This window comes from Macrobrachium nipponense, chromosome 48 (assembly GCF_015104395.2).
Source record: "Macrobrachium nipponense isolate FS-2020 chromosome 48, ASM1510439v2, whole genome shotgun sequence".
Lineage (NCBI taxonomy): Eukaryota > Metazoa > Arthropoda > Malacostraca > Decapoda > Palaemonidae > Macrobrachium > Macrobrachium nipponense.
Genome location: NC_087223.1, coordinates 18893649 through 18917078, shown reverse-complemented (window position 1 = coordinate 18917078; position 23430 = coordinate 18893649). Strand labels below are relative to the sequence as shown.

General features: G+C 38.8%; 2 protein-coding genes across 3 annotated transcripts in view; one reads left to right on the top strand and one right to left on the bottom strand.

The window, feature by feature from the left end:
* The window catches only part of LOC135205072 (arginine/serine-rich protein PNISR-like), a 73346-nt gene extending 71990 nt beyond the window's left edge, over positions 1 to 1356 (bottom strand). For both annotated transcript variants that reach the window (XM_064235358.1, XM_064235359.1), the window contains exon 1: positions 1227 to 1356. The gene's annotated coding sequence lies outside the window, so the exon portion shown is untranslated. The remainder of the gene's footprint in view (positions 1 to 1226) is intronic.
* A 3966-nt stretch (positions 1357 to 5322) lies between these two features.
* On the top strand, positions 5323 to 16101 carry LOC135204954 (zinc finger MYND domain-containing protein 10-like). Its single transcript, XM_064235193.1, is given in 8 exon segments — positions 5323 to 5503; positions 12095 to 12203; positions 12982 to 13095; positions 13322 to 13508; positions 13662 to 13819; positions 13821 to 14228; positions 14521 to 14759; positions 15018 to 16101. Coding segments are annotated over 8 exon segments (1407 nt in total). The 5' UTR covers positions 5323 to 5405; the 3' UTR covers positions 15112 to 16101.
* The last annotated feature ends 7329 nt before the right edge of the window (positions 16102 to 23430 follow it).

Below are 23430 nucleotides of genomic sequence, written 5' to 3'. Positions count from 1 at the left end.
GCCGGTGACCATTTCCGAACATTCACTTACCCTAACAGCCCACGTGTTCGAACTGTGAACTCGGCCAAACAGTAATCATGGCATTCTATGAAATTACACAAGTTTTTACAAGTAACAATGGATGTTAAAATTATCGATAAAAAGGTATACTAACTAGAATGTTGTAGGCTAACAGCCCATGTGTTCGAACGGTAAAACTTTACAAATGTAGTGGTCTTATTGGTAAGTCGTAGACAGGGCCGCACATCATGTCCGCACCTCCGAACCTCCGCGTAGGCTATCAGCCCATGTGTTCGAACTACTAATCTTTAACTGCATGTTATCGAAAATTAGGCCAAAACATACGTTTTTCGTGTGTTTTTTGGCGCTTCATACCTAACACGTAGCCTAGGCCAGCCATGTCCGAATGCGGGATGTTTCTTAGGTAGGCAAGAAACATCTTAGGCTAGCGGTGTCAGTTTGTATGTAGAGTAAAGGGTCAGCCTCACCGCCGTTTTCTTGGGTTTCCCAGTGTTAATTGGGTTTGTATGTAGAGTAAGGGGTCAGCCTCACAGCCGTTTTCGTGGATTTCCCAGTGTTAATTTTTGTCGTCTCTGTTTCCCCCCACCCAAAAACCCCGGTTTCCCAATAGGTCCCCCCTTACCGTTTTACGAAAATTACGCCTGGAAACACTATCCATTTGCCCTTTATTCTGTCTGTGTTCCCCCACCACCCAAAAACCCCGGTTCCCAAACAGGGTCCCCCATTAACCGTTTCTATAGTTATATATATATACTAATATTTAACTGCATGTTATCGAAAATTAGGCCAAAACATACGTTTTTCGTGTTTTTTTTGGCGCTTCATAGGCCGCGCAAGCTTTGTCAAGTTTTACCTATAGTACTACTAACAGCCTAATCATGATATAGGCTAAATAAGGTCTTGGCTAATTTATAGTAATTACGATGAAATCATTCAATGCCGCATAGAAACAAAAACAAACGTGCCCCAAGCTTAGTTGAGGCCAAATATATAAAAATGCCTATTTTTCAAGTTTAAATATACTTAAATAAACGAATATTTCATGACAAAATAAGAGACATACAAGGAAATCAAGTCGGAATTAAACGTCAAAATCGACACTTAGGTAAGTCGAAATCAATCACAAGAAGTAACGCCCACATGTCACTCGACGCCCGGCGACTGAATGCCTCTGGAAATTTAATAAAAGAGATTAATGAGCTCACGTGTGGGCGCCCACCGCCCGAAACCCGACGAAAATTGAGGCGGCGAGGACTAAATATCCGAAAAAGGAGCCGCAGCCATGACGAGACAACGACAACACAGAAATGGCGACTGCGCGCGACTGCGGCGAAGCGTCTGCAGCGGACTGTAGTCGACTTCTCCCTCTTTTGACGGGTTAATGAGCTAAATTAAGCTTAATTAGGGGTATATTTGGTATTGATAATAACTAAATTATTTATTTATATCATTAATTCCATCATCTCGACTGTCATTAGCCGCTTTAATGCGTCTTTCAGTCGACGCGTCTTTGCGGGGAGCGTAGTCGCCTTCGAACAGTTTGCTGGAATAATTCGTTTTGTTTTAATTATTTACGGCGATGTTGGTCGATAATTAATTCATTTTTATAATTCCGATTATTATTCGTTGGTTTAATGAAGATTTTAAGCGTTATTATTGTTTAAATAACCGATTATTTACCCCAGGCAGTGGTGGACGGTTTGCTGTACGCTGAGAATGTCTGCTGTTATAGATAATCATTGTCGTCTCTGTAACGGCTCATCGTAACTTAAAAGCTGAATGATACAACAATTTCTGTTGTATGTATTACGTAACACAGCTATGCTAAATTTTACTATAGATCATTAAAAACTCTCATATATTAAATTTCATACAATATATCGCAAAATTTAAACGTAAACGAGGCTCGAAAAGCAATTAAAATTACGAAACAAAGGAATTAGGCTTGTGTAGTAAGCATGCAAATATGGCGGAATTATAAATGTTTAAACATTATTTCCATATTTTGTGGTAATTTTCCCTTCAAACTTCTTTTGATAATCAAAATGAGAAGCAATAAACTCATATCAGCTTGAAACGCAGATGAAAGAGACGAAGTGATGTCCTGCTCTGCTAAACTATAAGATAACAAACTTTTTTTCTACCTATGTCTAATCTCAGTGCAAGTTATGTCTGGGACGAAATATTGAAGGGAATATGCTACATACTGAGCCTTACCATAGGCCTACTAACATGAGATATAACAGAATAATATAGGATATGATATGACAGATTATATTTCAGCTTATTTCTACACTGTAATCTAGGATATACATAGACAAGGTTAAAGTGATGAGATCTTTATAAACATTTGCGTCAGACTTTCATTACTAATATGAGAAAAAATGACACACAGTAGCATCATTTCGTAATTTATTTTCTTTTTATAAGTCATTGTGTTCTCAGAAACCATTATCTTTTAAGAGAAACGACTTATTTACATAGAGATTTTAATGTTTGAATATTACGTAAGTTTACTATGAATCATCTAAAGAAAACGTAATAATTAACATAGAAACATTCGCTTTACAGCCTAGACTAAATCAGAGTATTAGAATATTTTTTCTTCTTCTTTTTAGAAGGGTCAGAGGTCCACACCAGGCTTCTTTGACTATTTAAAACCTGTACGATCATACATTTCCTTTTGAAATACCAAAAAATGTATAAAAATTAAAATAACCGCGCCGAATATACCATATTTCTAGCAAAATCCTAACTATTACAACAATCCTCAAAACAAGTTAGCCTTTGGTTTCTTTTTGTAAGTAAGTGTCATGTAAGATAGTTCACTCACTTATAAACAATTATTGGCTTAACTTAAACAGCTATAAGTTATAAGTATGATTTTGCTGTAAGTATAGAAGAAACTTCACCATACAGTGATTAGGCCTATGAGCTAATTATACTTCTGTGTGCTTCCTTATACAACATGTATTTTCATTGAGTATTTAAGCACCATTCATTTAATATAACTAAAGATATACTTAAGGAGAATGAGAATGCATAGACATCTAAAGTGTGGGCCTATGTCAAAATACCCAAGTGCAAATAAAGATAGTTTTGTTCTAAAGGGTCCACAATAATACAAAGTGTTAAGAGTCCGTGTAAAATTTTTAAGACTTTACAAAAAGCTTTCGAACCCTTCCCTGGGTTCATCTTCAGTCCAAATGAACAATTAGTTACAACATGTACAGAGGTAAATTTAAAAACAAGAGTCGTTGAAGATCGTTGACACCAGTCGTTATCTTGTTAACGAGCTAACGACTGGTGTCAACGATCTTCAACGACCCTTGTTTTTAAATTTACCTCTGTACATGTTGTAACTAATTGTTAATTTGGACTGAAGATGAACCCAGGGAAGGGTTCGAAAGCTTTTTGTAGTCTTAGAAATTATACACGGACTCTTAACACTTTGAATTATTGTGGACCCTGTCAAAAATTGCCATTTATTCCCCTTGAATAAAATTTCCCAGTTTCTATGAAAATACGTTGATATATGATTATTTTGCTCCACAGAAGTAGTGTTTATTATATTAACTATAGCAATGAGTTGGTATAAATTAGTACATTTTGCAAATTTTGTCCATCTCTATAAAATTAGATGACATCATTACAGTGTTGTCAAACTTCTTCCTGTGGAGACTATATTTATATTATTTTCTTATTGTAAGGGCACATGCCAGTAATTTATGCTTGCCTTCTGGACGAAACCCCTTTTTTTGTATGTTAGGTTACGATTAAAGCACTTGATATTTGTTTTTAAATTGATGTTTGTTACGTAACCCTGTAATTTTGTAGATGTGACACTGTGTTATGCAATATACTCCTCCCGAGTTTTCTTCTAGGGTGGAAAGGTGAAGCTCTCTGATTTTAGCATCTGACTCCACGAAGGCAAGTAAAAGAAGATATTCTTGTAGAATCCAGCCACATCACCTCGTGAATTGTCGTCGCCATTGCAGTAACTTCTTCATAAGGATATTCTGAGATCCTGTTTGCCATTTATATTTTATTTCTATCGAAGTAACGTAACGTTTTGCTAATAATTTTTGCAGTAATGTGTTAGTTTTCTTGCTTCTTAGCGTAATTTGAATAATTGTTCTGTTCTTTAAATATTAATTATAAGTGTCAAACCTTTAAATGCGTCTTTGTGAACCCGTGTGGCATCACCCAAAAAGAATTGGTGCAGGAAATACAGTTGATTGTTTCCTAACTGCCCTTTTGTTGAATAAAATACAAGGTTTCTTGACTTTAAGTAAGTTAGTAAACTCCTCAGCACTGTAACTTAGTCTCATTCAAAGCTAGTGCAGGAGGGCTCAAGGTTGAATGAAATCTTACAGAATGTGGCCCTTAAATTCAGTTTAGTTTCACCACATGCCTCATAATTGAGATATCTGCCACAATAAAGGAAAAAATTAACCAGTTGGTTTACTATATCGGCAATGAATTGGTTATATCAACTTTGCAGTGATTCAAAATAAATGTCATTTTTTTCACACAAAACTGCAAAAATTACAAATGTAGTCACCAACTTGCCTTATTACTTCTCTTGATGGCTCAGTGGTTAAAGTCACTATCTTTTTGTTGTTTCTGAACTAGGCAGAAGTTCGAATCCTACTGGTGACGAAGCACTTAGCACTTATAATTCCCCCTTGGATGTAATTCCAGAAGTAGAATGGGTGAATACCAAAAGAGATTCGTGGCCTAATATTTGTAAATACGTATCAAGAAACGTCATTGTGTATGTGACAAAAATAGATTAATGTTTTTCTGTTATCGTTAGTTAAATATTATAATTTAATGGTTATGTAGTATCATAACAAAGTGTAACAATGCTGCATTTAGAGGACTTTTATAATCTGTAAGCAAAGTTAGGAGTCAAAAGTTTATCAGTAAATCTTGTTGATGTTTTTTTGCTTTTATTAATCTTAATCCAGTACTTTGGATAATCCAGGATGGTTAATCCTAATTGTACACTTATCATTTGTTTATAAAAATGGTTATATTAAAAAAATTGATTTTGTCAATTATTTACCTAAATTTCGTGTGTGTGCTCTCTCAGTCAACTTAATATGGATAAGACCTATGTGTGTTTGTGTGTATATGTGTGTAAAAACCTGGTTAACAACACAAGATGATGGTAAATTATATTAATACACACTCACGAGAGATAGTTCACCATTCGTACTAACTAGCAACTATACGAGACATTACAGTTGCCAGCTATGAATAAAAAGGGAGCATTTCAGTCCAAGACTTCGTGAGTGTGTACCTTCCCACTCGCACATGTTAGAACTGTTCTAAACTACTTCATTCGCCTCTTAAATACCTAATTCATCTCTCATTCCATGGCGAGCGTCTGCAGCACTTTACTGAGGCCGTTCGAAGTCGACAATTATGTGGAGAATCTCGAGTGCATCCGGATTGAAGAGATGTTTTCACAGAGGTAGGTGATGGAGGGTCTGTTTTGGCGTCCCGGTAACCATGGTAACGGTGTTGTTATTGCGCCGCGGGCTGTCACTGAGACGTACTTAATATTTATTTTTATATAAAGGTTGTTTTGTCTTTGGTGATTATACAGATTTATACAGATTTCTGTAGTGTTTTGAGGCTGTTTTGGCGTATATTTTTTAGACAATCGTGCATAATGATAATGATTATGTATGCACGTATGATTCATTATATACGTAAATGATTCTATGTATGTTTGCATGTATAGATGGATGTATGATTTAAGGTGATATAGTAATAATAATGTATACATTTGCATGCATGTATGATTCATTATATGTGTAAATTGTGTGTATGTATGCATTTCTGTATGATTTATGGTAATAATAATAATAATGCATATATGAGTATTTGCATAATATCAATTTTATACATACATGATTGTGTATATATGTGAGTGTATATTTGTGGATGAATTCTCCCGTTTGACAAAACGCCCTTCTGGTAATTCAGGGTTCCATTGTGACCCACTACCCCTGGAATCTGAGTCACAAAGTCTGTTGCAAGATTATTATTATTATTATAACAATAATATAAGCACTGATTCTTGAGATGAGATTTGCTAGTCCACATACCCTTTGAGCTCACCAGGACAATGACTGAAATAGTACCTGTAAAATAGAGAGAGAGAGAGAGAGAGAGAGAGAGAGAGAGAGAGAGAGAGAGAGAGAGAGTTGCCACATTGTAGTGGATGGGATAAAGATTGAGAGATTAGATGCAAAAATATGTTTAATCAGGAGGTACCAAGGAATGGTGGGGCTTACAACCTGACACTTTGTGCACATATTTTCTTCGTTGCTTTCACCAGCTTTCATTGGGCCATACTTTCACCATTTCAGACCTTCTTTGACTATACTTTCTCAGCATATTCTAAAGCTCCCTTTTATTTTTCACCAGTACCATACATTTTTCATCACAGTCACCTTCCTGAGCTCTCACTTATTGAAAGTATTGTTTTCTTGTCCTCTCTTCGTCCCTTTTACTCTACTGAACTTTCTTCACACTTTCTAATACTTTCCCTAATTCATCCTGTTGATACTAAACAGCTTGGCATGTTGTGGAGCCAGCACTGACTGTAGATTATTATTATTATTATTATTATTATTATTATTATTATTATTATTATTATTATTATTATTGTACATAGGTAGAAATATTTTGTCAAGGATTGGAAAGTAACTTCTCACTCTTTATATATATATAGATATATATATTTATATATATATATATATATATATATAATATATATATATATATAATGTTTATAATATATTAGTTTAAAATGTCAGAGATAAATACTTTGATCTTTAAAGAACTCTAGGGTTCAGGTAAATGTCAGAGGGACACACACACACAAACAGAGAGAGAGAGAGAGAGAGAGAGAGAGAGAGAGAGAGAGAGAGAGAGAGAGAGGGCTCTCATCCCTAGAATGGGGGGATGGGGGGGGGGGGGGGATGATGTATCCAGTGCCCTGCAGGTCGTAAAGAAGTACGCAATATGTAGGGAGGCGAAAATACGCTCTGACAGTACAGTGTAAACTTTCTCGCACCCCTCTTCATGGCCTTGGTACTGGAATGGCTTTCTAACCCCCCCCCCCCCCCCCCCCCCCCCCCCTCGCCATACCATCTCTCTCTCTCTCTCTCTCTGAAACCTGTGGGTGTACTACTGTCCTCCTATTTGCTTGAGTTGGAGTTCATCCTAGTTTCACTTCATAATTTATTTACTTATCTTATTAGTTGAAGCGTTTGGATTTCACGTTTGCTGTTTGTTTATAGACTGTTCTCTCTCTCTCTCTCTCTCTCTCTCCTGTGAGTGTCCGTGCCTGATATATAGCAAACTTTTCCTCTGCTTGATCTTGAGTTAATTCATGCAAAAGACTGCAACATTCTTTTCTTTTTTTTATATCCTACTGATTAATCAGTTATAGTAGTGATCCCCCACTCCTATAACTGTATTCCTCCACCTCTTGCAATTTTCAATTCAATTTCGAGCTCCTCACATAGATATCAAAGTAAACTTACCCACGAATACTTCTGTCATCTGTCTCCCATTCTCAGTCCAAGTCTAACTCTATTTACCTTCCCTGGTAAGCTAGGTATCATTATGAGCGTATAATTCTTACAGACTCTTCTGTTACCTTTAACCTTTAACAGAGAAGCAGTTACTATTCATCTCATCCAGCTTTTCGGAATCTTTCCTTCATCCAGGTATACCGTTTACATCTTGGTCAGCTACTTATTTATATACACTTTTTGTGTCACGGCATGCCATGTGCTTTATGCCTAGTTTGTAATAATAATAATAATAATAATAATAATAATAATAATAATAATAATAATAATAATAATAATAATAATAATAATAAGGGATACCAACAGAACAAACTATTCGGAACTAACCAGAAAAGACTATACAGCCAACTAAGAGGGGAAGACAACCACCCAGAAATTCCTGAAGCCGAACCAAGTAAGAGACTCTGGGAAAACATATGGAGCAATCCGGTATCACACAACAAACATGCAATATGGCTCCAGGAAGTCAAGGCTGAAGAAACAAGGAGAATAAAACAAAGATTCACAGAGATCACGACAGACACAGTCAGACACCAACTAAAGAAAATGCCAAACTGGAAAGCCCCAGGTCCCGATGAAGTCCATGGATACTGGCTCAAAAACTTCAAGGCCCTACACCCACGAATAGCAGAACAACTCCAGCATTGTATCTCAAATCACCATGCACCCAAATGGATGACCACAGGAAGGACATCCTTAGTACAAAAAAGACAAGAGTAAGGGAAATATAGCCAGTAACTACAGGCCTATCACCTGCCTACCAATAATGTGGAAGTTACTAACAGGTATCATCAGTGAAAGGCTATACAACTACCTAGAGGAGACAAACACCATCCCCCACCAACAGAAAGGCTGCAGAAGGAAGTGTAGGGGCACAAAAGACCAGCTCCTGATAGACGAAATGGTAATGAAGAACAGTAGGAGAAGGAAAACCAACCTAAGCATGATACTACACACATGGCTAATAGAATGCCTGAAAATATATGGGGCAGAGGAAAACACCATCAGCTTCCTCAAAAATACAATGCGTAACTGGAATACAATACTTACAAGCTCTGGAATAAGACTAGCGGAGGTTAATATCAGGAGAGGGATCTTCCAGGGCGACTCACTGTCCCCACTACTCTTCGTAGTAGCCATGATTCCCATGACAAAAGTACTACAGAAGATGGATGCCGGGTACCAGCTCAAGAAAAGAGGCAACAGAATTAACCATCTGATGTTCATGGACGACATCAAGCTGTATGGTAAGAGCGTCAAGGAAATAGATACCCTAATCCAGACTGTAAGGATTGTATCTGGGGACATCAGGATGGAGTTTGGAATAGAAAAATGCGCCTTAGTCAACATACAAAAGGGCAAAGTAACAAGAACTAAAGGGATAAAGCTACCAGATGGGAGCAACATCAAACACATAGATGAGACTGGATACAAATACCTGGGAATAATGGAAGGAGGGGATATAAAACACCAAGAGATGAAGGACACGATCAGGAAAGAATATATGCAGAGACTCAAGGCGATACTCAAGTCAAAACTCAACGCCGGAAATATGATAAAAGCCATAAACACATGGGCAGTGCCAGTAATCAGATACAGCGCAGGAATAGTGGAATGGACGAAGGCCGAACTCCGCAGCATAGATCAGAAAACCAGGAAACATATGACAATACACAAAGCACTACACCCAAGAGCAATTACGGACAGACTATACATAACACGAAAAGAAGGAGGGAGAGGACTACTAAGCATAGAGGACTGCGTCAACATCGAGAACAGAGCACTGGGGCAATATCTGAAAACCAGTGAAGACGAGTGGCTAAAGTGTGCATGGGAAGAAGGACTAATAAAAGTAGACGAAGACCCAGAAATATACAGAGACAGGAGAATGACAAACAGAACAGAGGACTGGCACAACAAACCAATGCACGGACAATACACGAGACAGACTAAAGAACTAGCCAGCGATGACACGTGGCAATGGCTACAGAGGGGAGAGCTAAGGAAGGAAACTGAAGGAATGATAACAGCGGCACAAGATCAGGCCTTAAGAACCAGATATCTTCAAAGAACGATAGACGGAAATAACATCTCTCCCATATGTAGGAAGTGCAATACGAAAAATGAAACCATAAACCACATAGCAAGCGAATGTCCGGCACTTGCACAGAACCAGTACAAAAAGAGGCATGATTCAATAGCAAAAGCCCTCCACTGGAGCCTGTGCAAGAAACATCAGCTACCTTGCAGTAATAAGTGGTACGAGCACCAACCTGAAGGAGTGATAGAAAACGATCAGGCAAAGATCCTCTGGGACTATGGTATCAGAACAGATAGGGTGATACGTGCAAATAGACCAGACGTGACGTTGATTGACAAAATCAAGAAGAAAGTATCACTCATTGATGTCGCAATACCATGGGACACCAGAGTTGAAGAGAAAGAGAGAGAAAAAATGGATAAGTATCAAGATCTGAAAATAGAAATAAGAAGGATATGGGATATGCTAGTGGAAATTGTACCCATAATCATAGGAACACTAGGGACGATCCCAAGAGCCCTGAAAAGGAATCTAGAAAAACTAGAGGCTGAAGTAGCTCCAGGACTCATGCAGAAGAGTGTGATCCTAGAAACGGCGCACATAGTAAGAAAAGTGATGGACTCTTAAGGAGGCAGGATGCAACCCGGAACCCCACACTATAAATACCACCCAGTCGAATTGGAGGATTGTGATAGAGCAAAAAAAAAAAATAAATAAATAATAATAATAATAAAGATCTTAGATATTTTCAGTCATGGTAGTGATTGACAATAAGGTCTGATAAGCTACTTGGCATTATTAGGATATTAACAGTCTTACAGGAAGTATTTTTATAAAAAAAAAACTTGACATAAAATAATCACTGTAACTCAATAAACCAAATTGGAACGGATCTTAACGGATCTTAGGGACGTGAAAAGACGAACAAGTGGCCATCACATCTCGGAGAATAGTTCTTTACATTTCATTCCAATTTCCAAAAATACAGTGACCCACAATCGCTCAGCTCCGAACGTGGGCGTGAGATTGTTGAACTAGCAAACAAGGGGTCAGCACAGAGACTAAGAAGGACTTGAGCAACGCTTGAAAAACAAACTCGTGAAGCAAAATATGTCCCCCCAAGGTAAACAAGGAGAGGTACCGTTATAGCTCCGCCAATGAAACAGTACCTCATAAACATGTAGATGAGTGAGTGTCCCTTTGCCCCTCCCACCTACGACATAGATAATACAAATATTGACAACTCCTCGGGAAGGGGGGGCGATTCAGCTCAACGTCAGAGCTGTGTGTTTGAGATTCGCAAAACGAGAGTGTGGGACGTCTTTCTCTGATTCTTCTTCTTCTTCTTTTCGGTGTTATAGCTCCGGGGTTTCTTGCCTGGTGTTTGTTCAGGTCGTGTTATTTTTTGTGTGCGTGTCTCTCTCTTTCTGCGCTTTCCACTTTCAGTGCCTGCGCTTGATACATAGCGGACTTTCTTCTGCTTGGCCTGAAGTCATTTCATGCAGCCATAGCAGGGTTGGTTTTGAAGTCTTACTGATTCTACAGGTATTATTTTAGCTGGGGTCCTCCCACTCCCAATAGTGGAAGTATTTTTTGCCACAAAACTTACACGTTAGAATTCATTGTAACTTTATGTACCATATTTCATACATATACATACCTGTGTGCACAAAATTTGCACAATATCCATTTCACCAAAGTACACAGAAGCCTCATCAGTAGCTTGATTTATCCTTTCACATTTATATCTCATCTCTATTCATTATTTTTATGTATCTCAGTCCTTCAGTTTTTCTCAGCCCGCATACGTTATGCACATTGATCTTAACAAATAATTTCACTTTCGTCTCATTCGTATTCAATGCCCACACTTCATTTCCATAAAGGAGAGTTGGTTGAACGATTCCTTCAAACATTGTAACTGTTGTTTTTATAGGTACTCTTCTATTCCAGACCTTTTGCAGGGATCATTCTCTCTCCCTTGTTTCACGTATTCGGTTACTCATATCTCTACTCTAACATATTTTATTACTGTTGCTCCCACATACCTAATCATATCAGCCACATCTATTTTTCTACCTACATTTCTCCATCTTGGATTCCTACCATTCTCATATTAACATTCACCTTCTTATAAGCACTTTAAAATTAGTTTTGTATGCTGTGCAGCTTTGCTAAACTATTACCACCTAGTGTTGCATCGTAAGCTAACATTAGTCAAAAGGCACTCTATTCCCAACCCATTTTCTTGGCACATCGTCCTTTCTCTAATCCTTTCATTACTCCAGCCGCAGAAACATTAAACAATCATAGCAATCTCTCAAACCAGCCTTTACACCTGTTCAGTCACTCTAGCAACTATTCATTTGTATTCATAGTTACCTTCAATCATAGGCCTACCTCTCTCTTCCAGGTGGGTCAAGCAGAGCTGCCGCCTTATACAGCTTAGTGTGGAAGTTGCTCTGGAGACATCACATAGGAGGGAGGAATACGTACAAAGGAGCATCACGCTGCATAATAAGGTACTTGCTGACTAGCAACTTCACCTGTTGCGCTCATCCACTCTGTTGTCTTTCTATGGGATCACTGTGAACCTATGCTGTTTGCTCCAAACCTTCTAAGGTCTTTTCCCAGTTTCTCTAGCCTCATAGCCATTTCCTCACAGTCTCTTGAAGTGTTTGTACCCAAAGCACCCAGTTTTCATCAGTTATCTCTTATCCAAGAACTAACCAGGCTAACGTTGTCTAAATAGCCGAACAAAAGACCACAAGTATTGCAAAATACAATTTGATGGCCTAGCATTCACAGAAAACACCAAGCCAAACAGCAATTAACACAACATTGCTTAACCTTCTGATAAAGAATTTAAACATCTACCTTGAGAATTTACTCACTTGTGCCAAGCCCAAGCCTATCTGAGAAATTAGGGTATACAGAACAGGATTAATGATGCTGCCTGGCAAGGAACAAAACATTGTAATTTTGCAGTCTGTCACAAGCAGCGGCAGGTGATGATGAGTGATGAGGGAAGAAAACCAGCAGAGTAAGAGTCAGGTAAACTTACTTTGATAGACTTTGTGATGTAATTGGGGTCCTTTGTCACTAACATTTGACACTTAAAATCTGAAAGTTCCAATACAGCTGGTTGTTTTCAAAGCAGAGGGGTCCTAATCCATATGATTCATCCTTGTCTTTCAGTCAAGCTTGGGGTGAGCTTACTGGACTGATTTCCTTCCAAGCATCCCACGCAGGAAGAAGTACCCTCAGTACTTCAATAGTAACATTAATCAACTGTTACAGGGTCTGGTGATAATATGGCATCTACTCATGGGAGAGTCATGGCGTCTTCATCTGCTCCCGCTTGTCTGGAAGCAGGGAACGCCTCCCACGTCGTCTCTGCCTCTCATGTTGGTGGTGAGTGGAAAATTGAGGGATGTCGATACCTTTGACTATTGTTAAATAGTAAAACCACAGTGACTAACACCAGTGATCTCAAATGAATGCATCCCAGCTTTTCAAACAGAAGATGCCATTCCACAGCTCATAGAAATGTGAAAAAAAGGTCTCTAGCACTGGGAAATGTAGCAGTTTGTCAGCTTAGGATCAATCAGGAGACGAAAGCTCTGATTTTCTTCAACAGTTACAGACTGAGTCAGCAGCTTTGACCATCCTGGAGTCCTTGGTTTTCCACGAAGAATCAGCCGAGGCCTTGGATGCCCTTGTCCTGGACGTAATTGACTATTGTGTGAGGCAGCTAACATTTCTAACCAGCTATGCACAGTATCATGAAGTACCTCCATACACTCCTGAAGCCGCACTTAAAGCTTGTAAGATGAGAAGCAGGTTTCTCTCAGTTATTATTGAAAAATGGAGCTCCAAGTTGAGCCTATCATGCTAAATGACAATAGTTAATAACATTTTAAGGGATTTTGAGTATAATGCAACCAATATACATTTATTTTTTCCTTTTATTTCTCAAGCTGGGGGCCTGAGTAACAGCGAAAGTGCAGAAAGTGGTGAGGAAACTGTAAGCACAATCCAAGGTGAAGTGTCTGAAGAAAAGAATCGCCTGTGTATGGTTCTTGCCTGCAGAAGTGTGGCTGTGATCCAGCTCCTTACGGCATGTAGGTCCAAGCTTCCCCCTGTGCGCTATGACAAGTCTCCTGCAGACGCACGACGTCCCCCAGCTTCTGGCAACACTGCTTCAACTAACGCCGTGGAAAGCCACCCACAAGGACACTGCGTACGATTTCCAGGACGGCCAGTGGGTTACAGAAAAGGATGCCAAGCCATCCGGTCCCGTGAACCGCATTGAGGGGCAGATATGGGTTACACTCTACACCCTTCTGATGGATCAGGAGACTCTGTCCATGTACGAGCTGAGTCAGGGGAGGCGAGCGGCCCTGCTTAAGATCCGAGGGAAACTCAATGAAGCTTTGCTGTCTCACCTTCCAGTTCTGGAGCCGTTCGCAAAGTGGCTGTCTGCTCTAGCTCTTACCACACCACAGCAAGCCAGGCCACCACCTTTGGTTACCACTGTTAGGCAGGTTGGTTTACATGTTAGACACAAGTTCTGTTGCAAGTTTTAGTAATGGCCTAACTAGTCCTATTTTGCCATATATATAGATATTAGCCTTAGGCTGTTGGTTCTAAAGCTGCATTACAACTTAAAGCTGGTTGGACCACACTGTTGAGGTATGTTGTGAGTTGTTCAATACAATAACTTTAAAGAACAAAACAGTTAAATATTGTACCCAACACTTCTCTTTGGTATGGGACTAGCTTTATCATAGCCGCCATAGCACATTAACTCAAGCCCATTCGATCTTCCAAAAACAGCTTGGCGATGGAGTCGTCAGCCAGTGGACAGGCCGCTGGCAAGAACTCTTCCAGATTTTGGCCCCAAGATGTCTCTCACCAAGCCAGGAGTCACTCAGCACTCTTGCCACCAGCATGTCCGCTGCCTGGAACCTTGAGGCTCTGGAAGCCCTTCTTCCAGACATTCCAGTTTGCGCTGTCTGCGGGAGTCCAGCCGGGCGGAGATGTTCGCGCTGTCGCATGCAGTGGTACTGCCGTAGGTGAGAGGTTCTTCTTCTTCTTCTTCTGGCAATAATCACAAAGAATTGGGGACCTTACTCAGTACCAATAGTTACAACATAATACTATAGTAGACTCACATCAACCGTGCATTTGATGTCTAGGCCAGTCCCTTACAACGCTCCTGATTGGCCTAGACATCAAATGCACATTTGATGTGAATCTACTATAGTTCTTATAATCATTTCCTGGCAGATTCGTTCCTATTTCAAGTTCACAATCGCCGTTTCTCTTCACAGGGAGTGTCAGGTGAAACACTGGCCAACCCACCAGTCGTTGTGTGACGTCATTAGCGCTGTTCCTTCCAAGAGCGAGACCAACGTCATTGACTAGAGCAAAGAACTTGTACCAATGAAGGGTACGCGTACATATGGATCCCCGTCAAAGCGTCTGTTAGAAATTCTTGATTCTTCGCAATTCCTGGAAATTTTTAATAACATGGTGAATCATCCTCATCATCATCATCATCATCCAGGTGCCATGTCCCCAAGAACGTCGGCAATCATGGCTACTGAGCTGCAGTCATTCTCACCAATCCATCCACATGTTTTTGTCTAGGTCTTCCTCTCGGTCTCTCTCCTTCCATTGATTTTACCAGTGAGAGAGAGAGATGCTCTATTTACAGGGTGAATAGGCGGGAGTAGTTATTTTGCACTAGATTGAGGCCCGATCCCTGTGTTCTCAATAGAGTCTCAAATTGATCAAATCTGTACAAGGGAAGGTGAACTGGTTTAATAGAAATCAGAGTTTCAGTAACTGAAGGGAAAACCGCTAAACCAATAATATATAGGGCTGTCCAGTAGTTAGCAGATGGGACACAGGCTATTAACTCAGGAGATGGAAAACTGGCACAGGAATTAGGAGAGGAATGTCAAAATATCTGAAGGATCTGGCACAGGGGAGACATTTCAGAAAAAAAAGAGGAATTATCCACAGGTACTGTAGGAACTGAAAAATGGATGACTGACTCTTTCTCGAAAGGTTGAAGTTTAACCACTTTATTTTATGAAACTCTATTTAGGATAACTTAGCTTGGCCCATTTCCTCCAACACCTCAAGACAGCGTCAAAAAGTCTCAATTAGTCCCATACCAGCAAATGATATTGGCAACAAGTTCTCAAGAGAGAGAGAGAGAGAGAGAGAGAGAGAGAGAGCTCTCCCAGCTAAGTATAGGAAATCGATCGAACTTCTAAGTAGAAGTGCCGATGAAGGACAGAATAAGACGAATGGGGTTTTTAGAAAAACTTATAGAATTCCCAGTTGAGATCCTGTAGCATAAATAACTCAATGTATTCCTCTTCCGAGAATAAATTGCAACCTTACAACTCCTTCATCAACCTGTTTATTTCCTCCTTAGTTCCTAGAAAAGTCAGCAGGGGTATCACTGAGCCAATTAGTGAAGGGAGTGTGGCCGTGGCGTTTCCCCAAAAGGCTTTCAAACTCTATCAAAGATGGATGACGCCAGTTTCAGAAGACAGATTTAACCTATCCGTTTTTTTGTTTAATTTCCCGCAAGATAACCTTTACAGAAAGCTTATCATAACTTTAATGGGTAATAATTTAAACTGGGATTCAATTTATTCTGCTGTGTATGATTTCAAAGCAGAGAAAACGAGCGGGAATGTGAAACATAGGTCTAACGCCGAGCGTTGATTTTGTGTTACGTCTTTTTTTTTTTTTTTTCAGACGATCCAGCCATTGTTCCGCGAACCGGAGAATTATAGACCGTTACTCCTCAACGGGCATCAATTAACATCTTCGTCGAATAATTACGTCAACTTTATCCCGGGAAGGTTTATTTTTTGAATCTCTCAAGAGCGGAATCAATTGAGAACCGACTCGTGTCTCTTTTTAAAGTTTCGTGACCTCCATTCCTGACATCTTACCACTTCCGTAAGATTTCCGAGTTCTGTGGGCCACAGTGACAAGTTGAGGTTAACGGTTCACACATGGGGGAGTATATGCTCAAATGGTGTCTGGCGTTACAATGTGGTCACTCTCCGGAGTGCTAGCTAGGTTCCCTGTAGTTATATAACTATGGGATCTTCTGATTATAGGCCTAAGAAGCCACTGAAAGTGTAGTTGATAGATTAAAAGTTCTTTCTCAGCTGGGCAAATGTATTGGTTTATATTATATTGTATATATAAGTTAGAGGTTTTATATAGCCTACTATATTTAAAAAATTCACCTTAACTATTAAAAGCAGGTACATTTGCCAAGCTAAGAAAGAATTCCAATGAGTGACCACCACAGTGGGAGACAAAATAGCATTGGGCATATACACAACCCCCCTGTGTGACAGTTACTATAAACTTGCCACAGGTCTAAGGAGTCTGCTGGGAGGGGCAACGTGTCCTAGGGTGTCAGTTCTAGATTTAATATCAAAAAAAAAAAAAAAAGCAGTTCCAGCTACCAGCTACGAACAATCGATGCTAACCTACTGTTCAGAACTCAGCCTTAGTCCTATGTTTTCAAATCTCATGTATTTTCTCTTTTAAAGTGATTATTAATATAATATATATTTATATATATCTATATATATATATATAGATTATATATATATATATATATATATTGCAAAGACCAGCCTAAAATTTTGTACAACAACAGTAAAAGTAAACAACGATTGAACCACTAATTGTTTTAACGTAACAAGAACAAACCGTCATTTTAGCTAAGAAACAACCTATCAGCCATTTAAGAAAACCTACTTAAAATTACGTTTTAGAGCAATGAATTTACCAAATCAATTCATTCATATTTGCTATATATAGGACATTAGTCTCGGGAATGTAACGGGTGCTTTCGTTGGTACAATATAGGGTGTCCATAAAGTCCCAGTACCATTACAAGTATATATTGCTCAGAATGGTACTGGGATTTTATGGACAGGCTGTATAGCGAAATGTTACAGCATCCCTAATGCATCAGATGTTTATGTTTTATTTGTGTGTGTATGTGTGTGTGTGTGTATGTAGGTTTTACGTGTGTCTTTATTATCTATTTACCTTTCCCCTACGCCCTTTTACAACACGCCCACCGCCCACCACATCAATTTACACGTAATGAAGCACGGAAATCTTTCAGACCAGGAAAAAATAACATACGCGCCCCCTACGTTACCGCATTAAAAATCCCACGGGGATCATTACGTAACAGTGTTATCTATCATCCTGGAGGGTTTAAATCTTATGTGAAAAAACGAATTACCGTGTAAACCGTGAGTATAGGCCTACGGCTCGTCTAAAATGGGGGTAAAAAACGACTAGATATTCCCATTAGAGATGGAAAAAATAAAGCACGAGGCTTATGAATCTAGGTGTTTGTTTACTTCTTCTTCTTCTTCTTCTTGGATTTAGTTCCGCGCAGGTCTAATAATATCATCTTTATTTTTGTTTTAAACCCTTTTCTACTGAATCTTTGGATTCCCTTTTGCCCTTTTTTTTTTTTTTTTTTTTTTAGATTATATAGGTCTATGGGATGGGGGCATTTCATTGTCTATTTTTAGCTCCGAACTGATGAAAATGAAATAAAATATAATGAAAAAAAGGAGAAATGGATCTAGCTCCATTTAGGTCTAATGCAATCTGGCGTTTTTTGAAGCCTTTTCAATTGAACCTGAGGAAACTTGTGCTTTATTATAACTTAGAGGCCGATGGGATGGGCATTTCATTATCACTATCTCGCCCTGAAACGAATTAAAGAGGCATCCTACTTATAAAACCACAGGACACACATGAATAAGTATTATGTAAAACAGGTTTGCACAAACATCCACCAAAACACACACACTTAAATGTAGGCCTATTGATTTCAAATTTATGTCACATGCTAAGAGTGTTTGGTAAGTTGCCTATGTAACCAACAGATACTTTAACGGACGATATTACGTTAATTACGCGTACAAACTATCAATATGGAGTCATTAAGAATTATTCCTACTATCATAACTTTTACTATAGTCGATTCATTTAAGGTAGATTCTTGTGCCTACGAGACGTTTGTTTGGCGGCCTCTGATTGGCTGGTACCGGGAGGTAGGCCGCTCGCTCAGTCTCATTATTTTCTACTGTGGCTTAGAAAACTAGCAATATTATGTTTATATTTCTTCAATCAACTCACGCTTTGCTCATGATAGGAAAATTTTGGTCATACCATAGGATTCGGTGTTAATTGTACAACTATTCATCTTTTCCTGAAATCAATAAGATAAAACACAAAGGAATTACAACGAGTAAAAGTGAAAAGAGAAGCATTTAATTCTTTATACCTGTTTTTATTTATCGTCGGATTTTGCATCATTAACGCGATTAAGATAAAATAAAACTTGTGTTTTTCATACAACAAATTCACCCTGAATACGCTGGTACTTTCAGATTTTGGATGCGTGTAAAATGTGAGGAGAAAATGAAGAATATGTCTTATTATGTTGCATCAGTAAATGATTCAAGTTTGACAGTATTGCTGAGAGAATGAGATTTGCAAGGCGTCGTCGTTGCGTTTGTCTCCTTAGCGAGAGATTTGAGTTGCCAATCAGCGATATAAAAGGTTGCAGTTTCTTAAAATATATACACAGAATTTCCATTATAATTGCCGAACATTTTAAATCCAATATCATATAGTATGTCTGGGCATATCTGATAAGGAAAAAAAAAATAATAATCAGATGGATGCATCTGGTATCGTTAACTCAGACCCATGCGGGCCGCGGCGAATTCAATCCAGCAAAGAAGTTGAATTCTGTGGAAAGACGACTTCACACTCTTCAACTCAGCCTAAACTTTAATCAGGTTGTTTCAAGATATTGTCTCTAATTTTATTTTATGAATATATTTTCAAATGAAAGAGACATCAGAGACTTATTTGAGTGATATGAAATAATAATCTCAGTGAAGTAATAAACAACAAATAATTAAGAAAGATTGACTTCCTATCAGGCTGAGTCAAGTACGGCTGCAACATAATAAGATATTTTTCATTTTCTCCTCACATATTAGACGCATCCAAAATCCGAAAGCACCAGCGTATTCAGGGTGATTTTATTGTATGAAAATACAAGTTTTAATTCATCTTGATCGTATGACTTATTAAAAATCCGATGATAAATAAAAACAGGTGTAAAGATTGAAATTTTTTCTCTTCACTTTTACTCGTTGTAATTCCTTTGTGTTTTATCTAATTGGTTTCAGGAAAAGATTATTTAGTTGTACAATTAATACCGAATCCTTTAGGATGACCTAAACTTTATTATCTTTTGGAAAACGTGAGATAAATGAAGAAATATAAACATACTGCATGTTTTCTAAGTCACAGACGAAAATATGACACAATGAGCGAGCGGCCTACCTCCCGGTACCAGCCAATCAGAGGCCGCCAAACAAACGTCTCGTAGGCGCAAGAATCTACCTTAAATGAATCGACTATAGTTACATTTGGCGTGGTTCTAGACTAATAGTAATTCAAACACCACACAGGTTATCAGTTAGGCTGACGAAGGAGAAAAGGCTGTTTATAATTCGTATAATTCTAGGAATAATTGGCCCAGGTTTGATTCCATGGGCGGGGCAGATGCGGTGATAGTTTATCTATGGGCGTAGAGTTTTAGCCTCATTGTTTATAATGAATTCCACATAGATTTGTGGCTTAATATGTGAAGTTACAAGTTGCGATTTTTTTTGACAGACCTAGACCTATAAGCTGTAGTACTTCTCTCTCTCTCTCTCTCTCTCTCTCTCTCTCTCTCTCTCTCTCTCTCTTGGGATAATCTCATCTGGTACAACCTGCACCATGCCCCATTGGTGTTTATTTAAAATAAGAAATATGATAATAATCGTCATTATATGATAAGTTTCCGGCTCACCTGCGCACACCCGAATCCGTATCACTCGCCCTACAATATTCCGCCAATTTACCATTCGCTACGAACGCTAAGTCAATTACATTTCAATTAACAAAGTAACTGCAACTAATGAATCGAGTTAATTACTAAATGTTTTTTTATCTATTTTTTTTTCATTTAATGAGAAACATGACTTTAATCGCTACCACTGCGTGGGCGGACTCATCGGTGCTTCATGGCGGGTTTTTATTGTCTTTCCCCACACACCCACACGCCCACACGCCGCTCGTGGGAGGCCTTTTGAAACAATGGGCATTTAGCTCGATCGGGAGCCAATCTAGCCCAGGGTGGGTAGGGGTGGGTGGAAAGGGCGAGGCCGTTAAAATGTAAATTGAAAGCGAGATAAGTAAGCAATCAGGTCGTTATCGACCGTCATAATGGCAAGCGTTTCTGGGGAGCGCGGGCGTTGATAAGCCGCCTATCGCGATCGAAAACGCCCGATCGATCTCAATCAATCTCACGCCCACGCGCCCATTTGCCTTCCAATCATGACGTCATTAGGAGAATGAGATGCGGTCCCGTTAATTTACGGCCGAGCATAAAAAAAAAAAATAAATAATACGCATCGCGAACTAGTCCGCCCGCCGCGGGCAATGGACGCCCAAAACGGCTTTGCGTGGGATTAGGTTAAACGTTTCATTCAGAAGATTGGCTTTTCCCCCTAAACTGGGTACTGATTAACGAGGTATTGCAAGGGTTACGATGTGTACCCATATACTGTACCGTTTATAGAGCGAGAGTCCCTCCCCCGGTCAGGGTACGTGAGTTCAGGATTAGTTCTTTACGAAAGGAAGAAGAATGTAAGCACATATATCTCTGACGTGAATGATAGAAAGCAGATCTTTTATTTCAATAGCATAAATAGATAAATTATTTTTTTAATGCTTTGCGTTCATTTTCGTGTACGATATTACGAATTCTAACTTTGAATTCGTATATATATTCATTTAGTTATAAAATAAACCCGCAATCATCAGTCTTTTGAATTTTTACTCATAATCATTTTTTCTCGTCATGAGTCTCTCTCTCTCTCTCTCTCTCTCTCTCATTTTGGTAAATATGGCAACTGGAAGATAAAAGCGAACTGGCATAGACGAAAGGGAATATGTAGAGAAGAAAAATATGCAGAAAAAAATAGAAAAAAGTAATTTAATGGCAAAAGTATTTCAGAAAAGTTTATTGGCACTGACGTGGTTCTAAGAAAAGATTCCACCCACAGGTTCTTCTTTTGTCCAAAGACGTCATCATGGCAAGAGAGAGAGAGAGAGAGAGAGAGTAACATTTGCGCAGTCTCTCATTAAAGAATCAGAACAAGAAGAAGAAGTTGCGAGTCTACTTCCTCTTTGGGTTCGAACCAAAACAAACTACTTCTTCGTTAATCAGTAAAGAGCTTACAGACTCCGCCTTCGTCTCCTTATTTGTTCGTCAAATGAGGTGCACTGGGAGAGAGAGAGAGAGATGCTCTCTCTCTCTCTCTCTCTCTCTCTCTCTCTCTAACTCCTTCGATTCTCATAAGATTGCAAATGTTCTCATCAATATTTTCTGGTATTTCCTGTACTAACTCTCTCTCTCTCTCTCTCTAACTCCTTCGATTCTCATAAGAGCGCAAAAGTTCTCGTCAATGTCTTCTGGTATTTACATTGAAAGCAATGATAATACAGTAGTGAAGAACAAGGGGAGGACCTTGGAGTCATTATTACCAAGGACTTAAAATCCACAAAACTGCATAAAAGCAGAAAAGAAGGCACAGAAACTATACTGTTTTTTTTCCATCTATCCATCCGCCTGTTGTGGTAGCGCATGGTAACACTGCGTTCCTGGCTTTAAATAGTTACGCTTTGTGTAAGTTTTAGTTTAAATAAAAGGTTATCTTGGTGTACATTTGCAACTGAAAAGTGTTTTAATAATTTACTGTATGCGAATTACACCGTTAATATTCGAAATAGGATGTTATTTAAAGCCCGGGACGCAGTGTTACTATGTGCAAACACCACAGGCGGTTGGACAGATGGAAAAAAAAAAGAGAGTATAGTGGGATACATAAAGAGGCAGTTCAAATACAGAAACAAGGAAACTATGCTGCAGCTCTACACATCAATAGTTAGACCCCATCTTAAATATGCAGTACAGTTTTGGTCATCAATGCTAAGAAAAGACATAAATAGATTAGAATTTAGTACAAGCAAGAGTCACAAAGTTAATTCCATCCATCAGGCAAATAGGTTACCGAAGACGACTAGAGAGCCTGAACATGTATGGCTTAGAAACACGACGATTGCGAGGATAACTAATTGAAACATTCAAAATACTGAAAGGCATAACAAAAGTATACTCTGCTTTTTCCATCTGTCCATCAGCCTGTGGTGTTTTTGTATGGTAACACTGCGTCCCGAGCTTTAGATAGTTACGCTATTTGTAAGTTTTAGGTAAATAAAAGGATATCTGGGTGTACATTTGCAACTGAAAAGTGTTCTAATAATTTACTGTATGCGAATTACACCATTAATATTCGAAATGGGATATTATTATAATCGTTGAATGTAAGTTGAATGTAACTATCTAAAGCCCGGCTCGCAGTATTAGCTACCATACAAAAACACCACAGGCGGATGGACAGATGAAAAAAAAAAACAGAGTATAGACAGTAACCTATTGACATTAAACGAAAACCAGACAAGAAATAATGGATGGAAACTAGAACTGAAGAGATACAACACCTCCCATTGTGGGAACTTCTTCATATACAAGATATG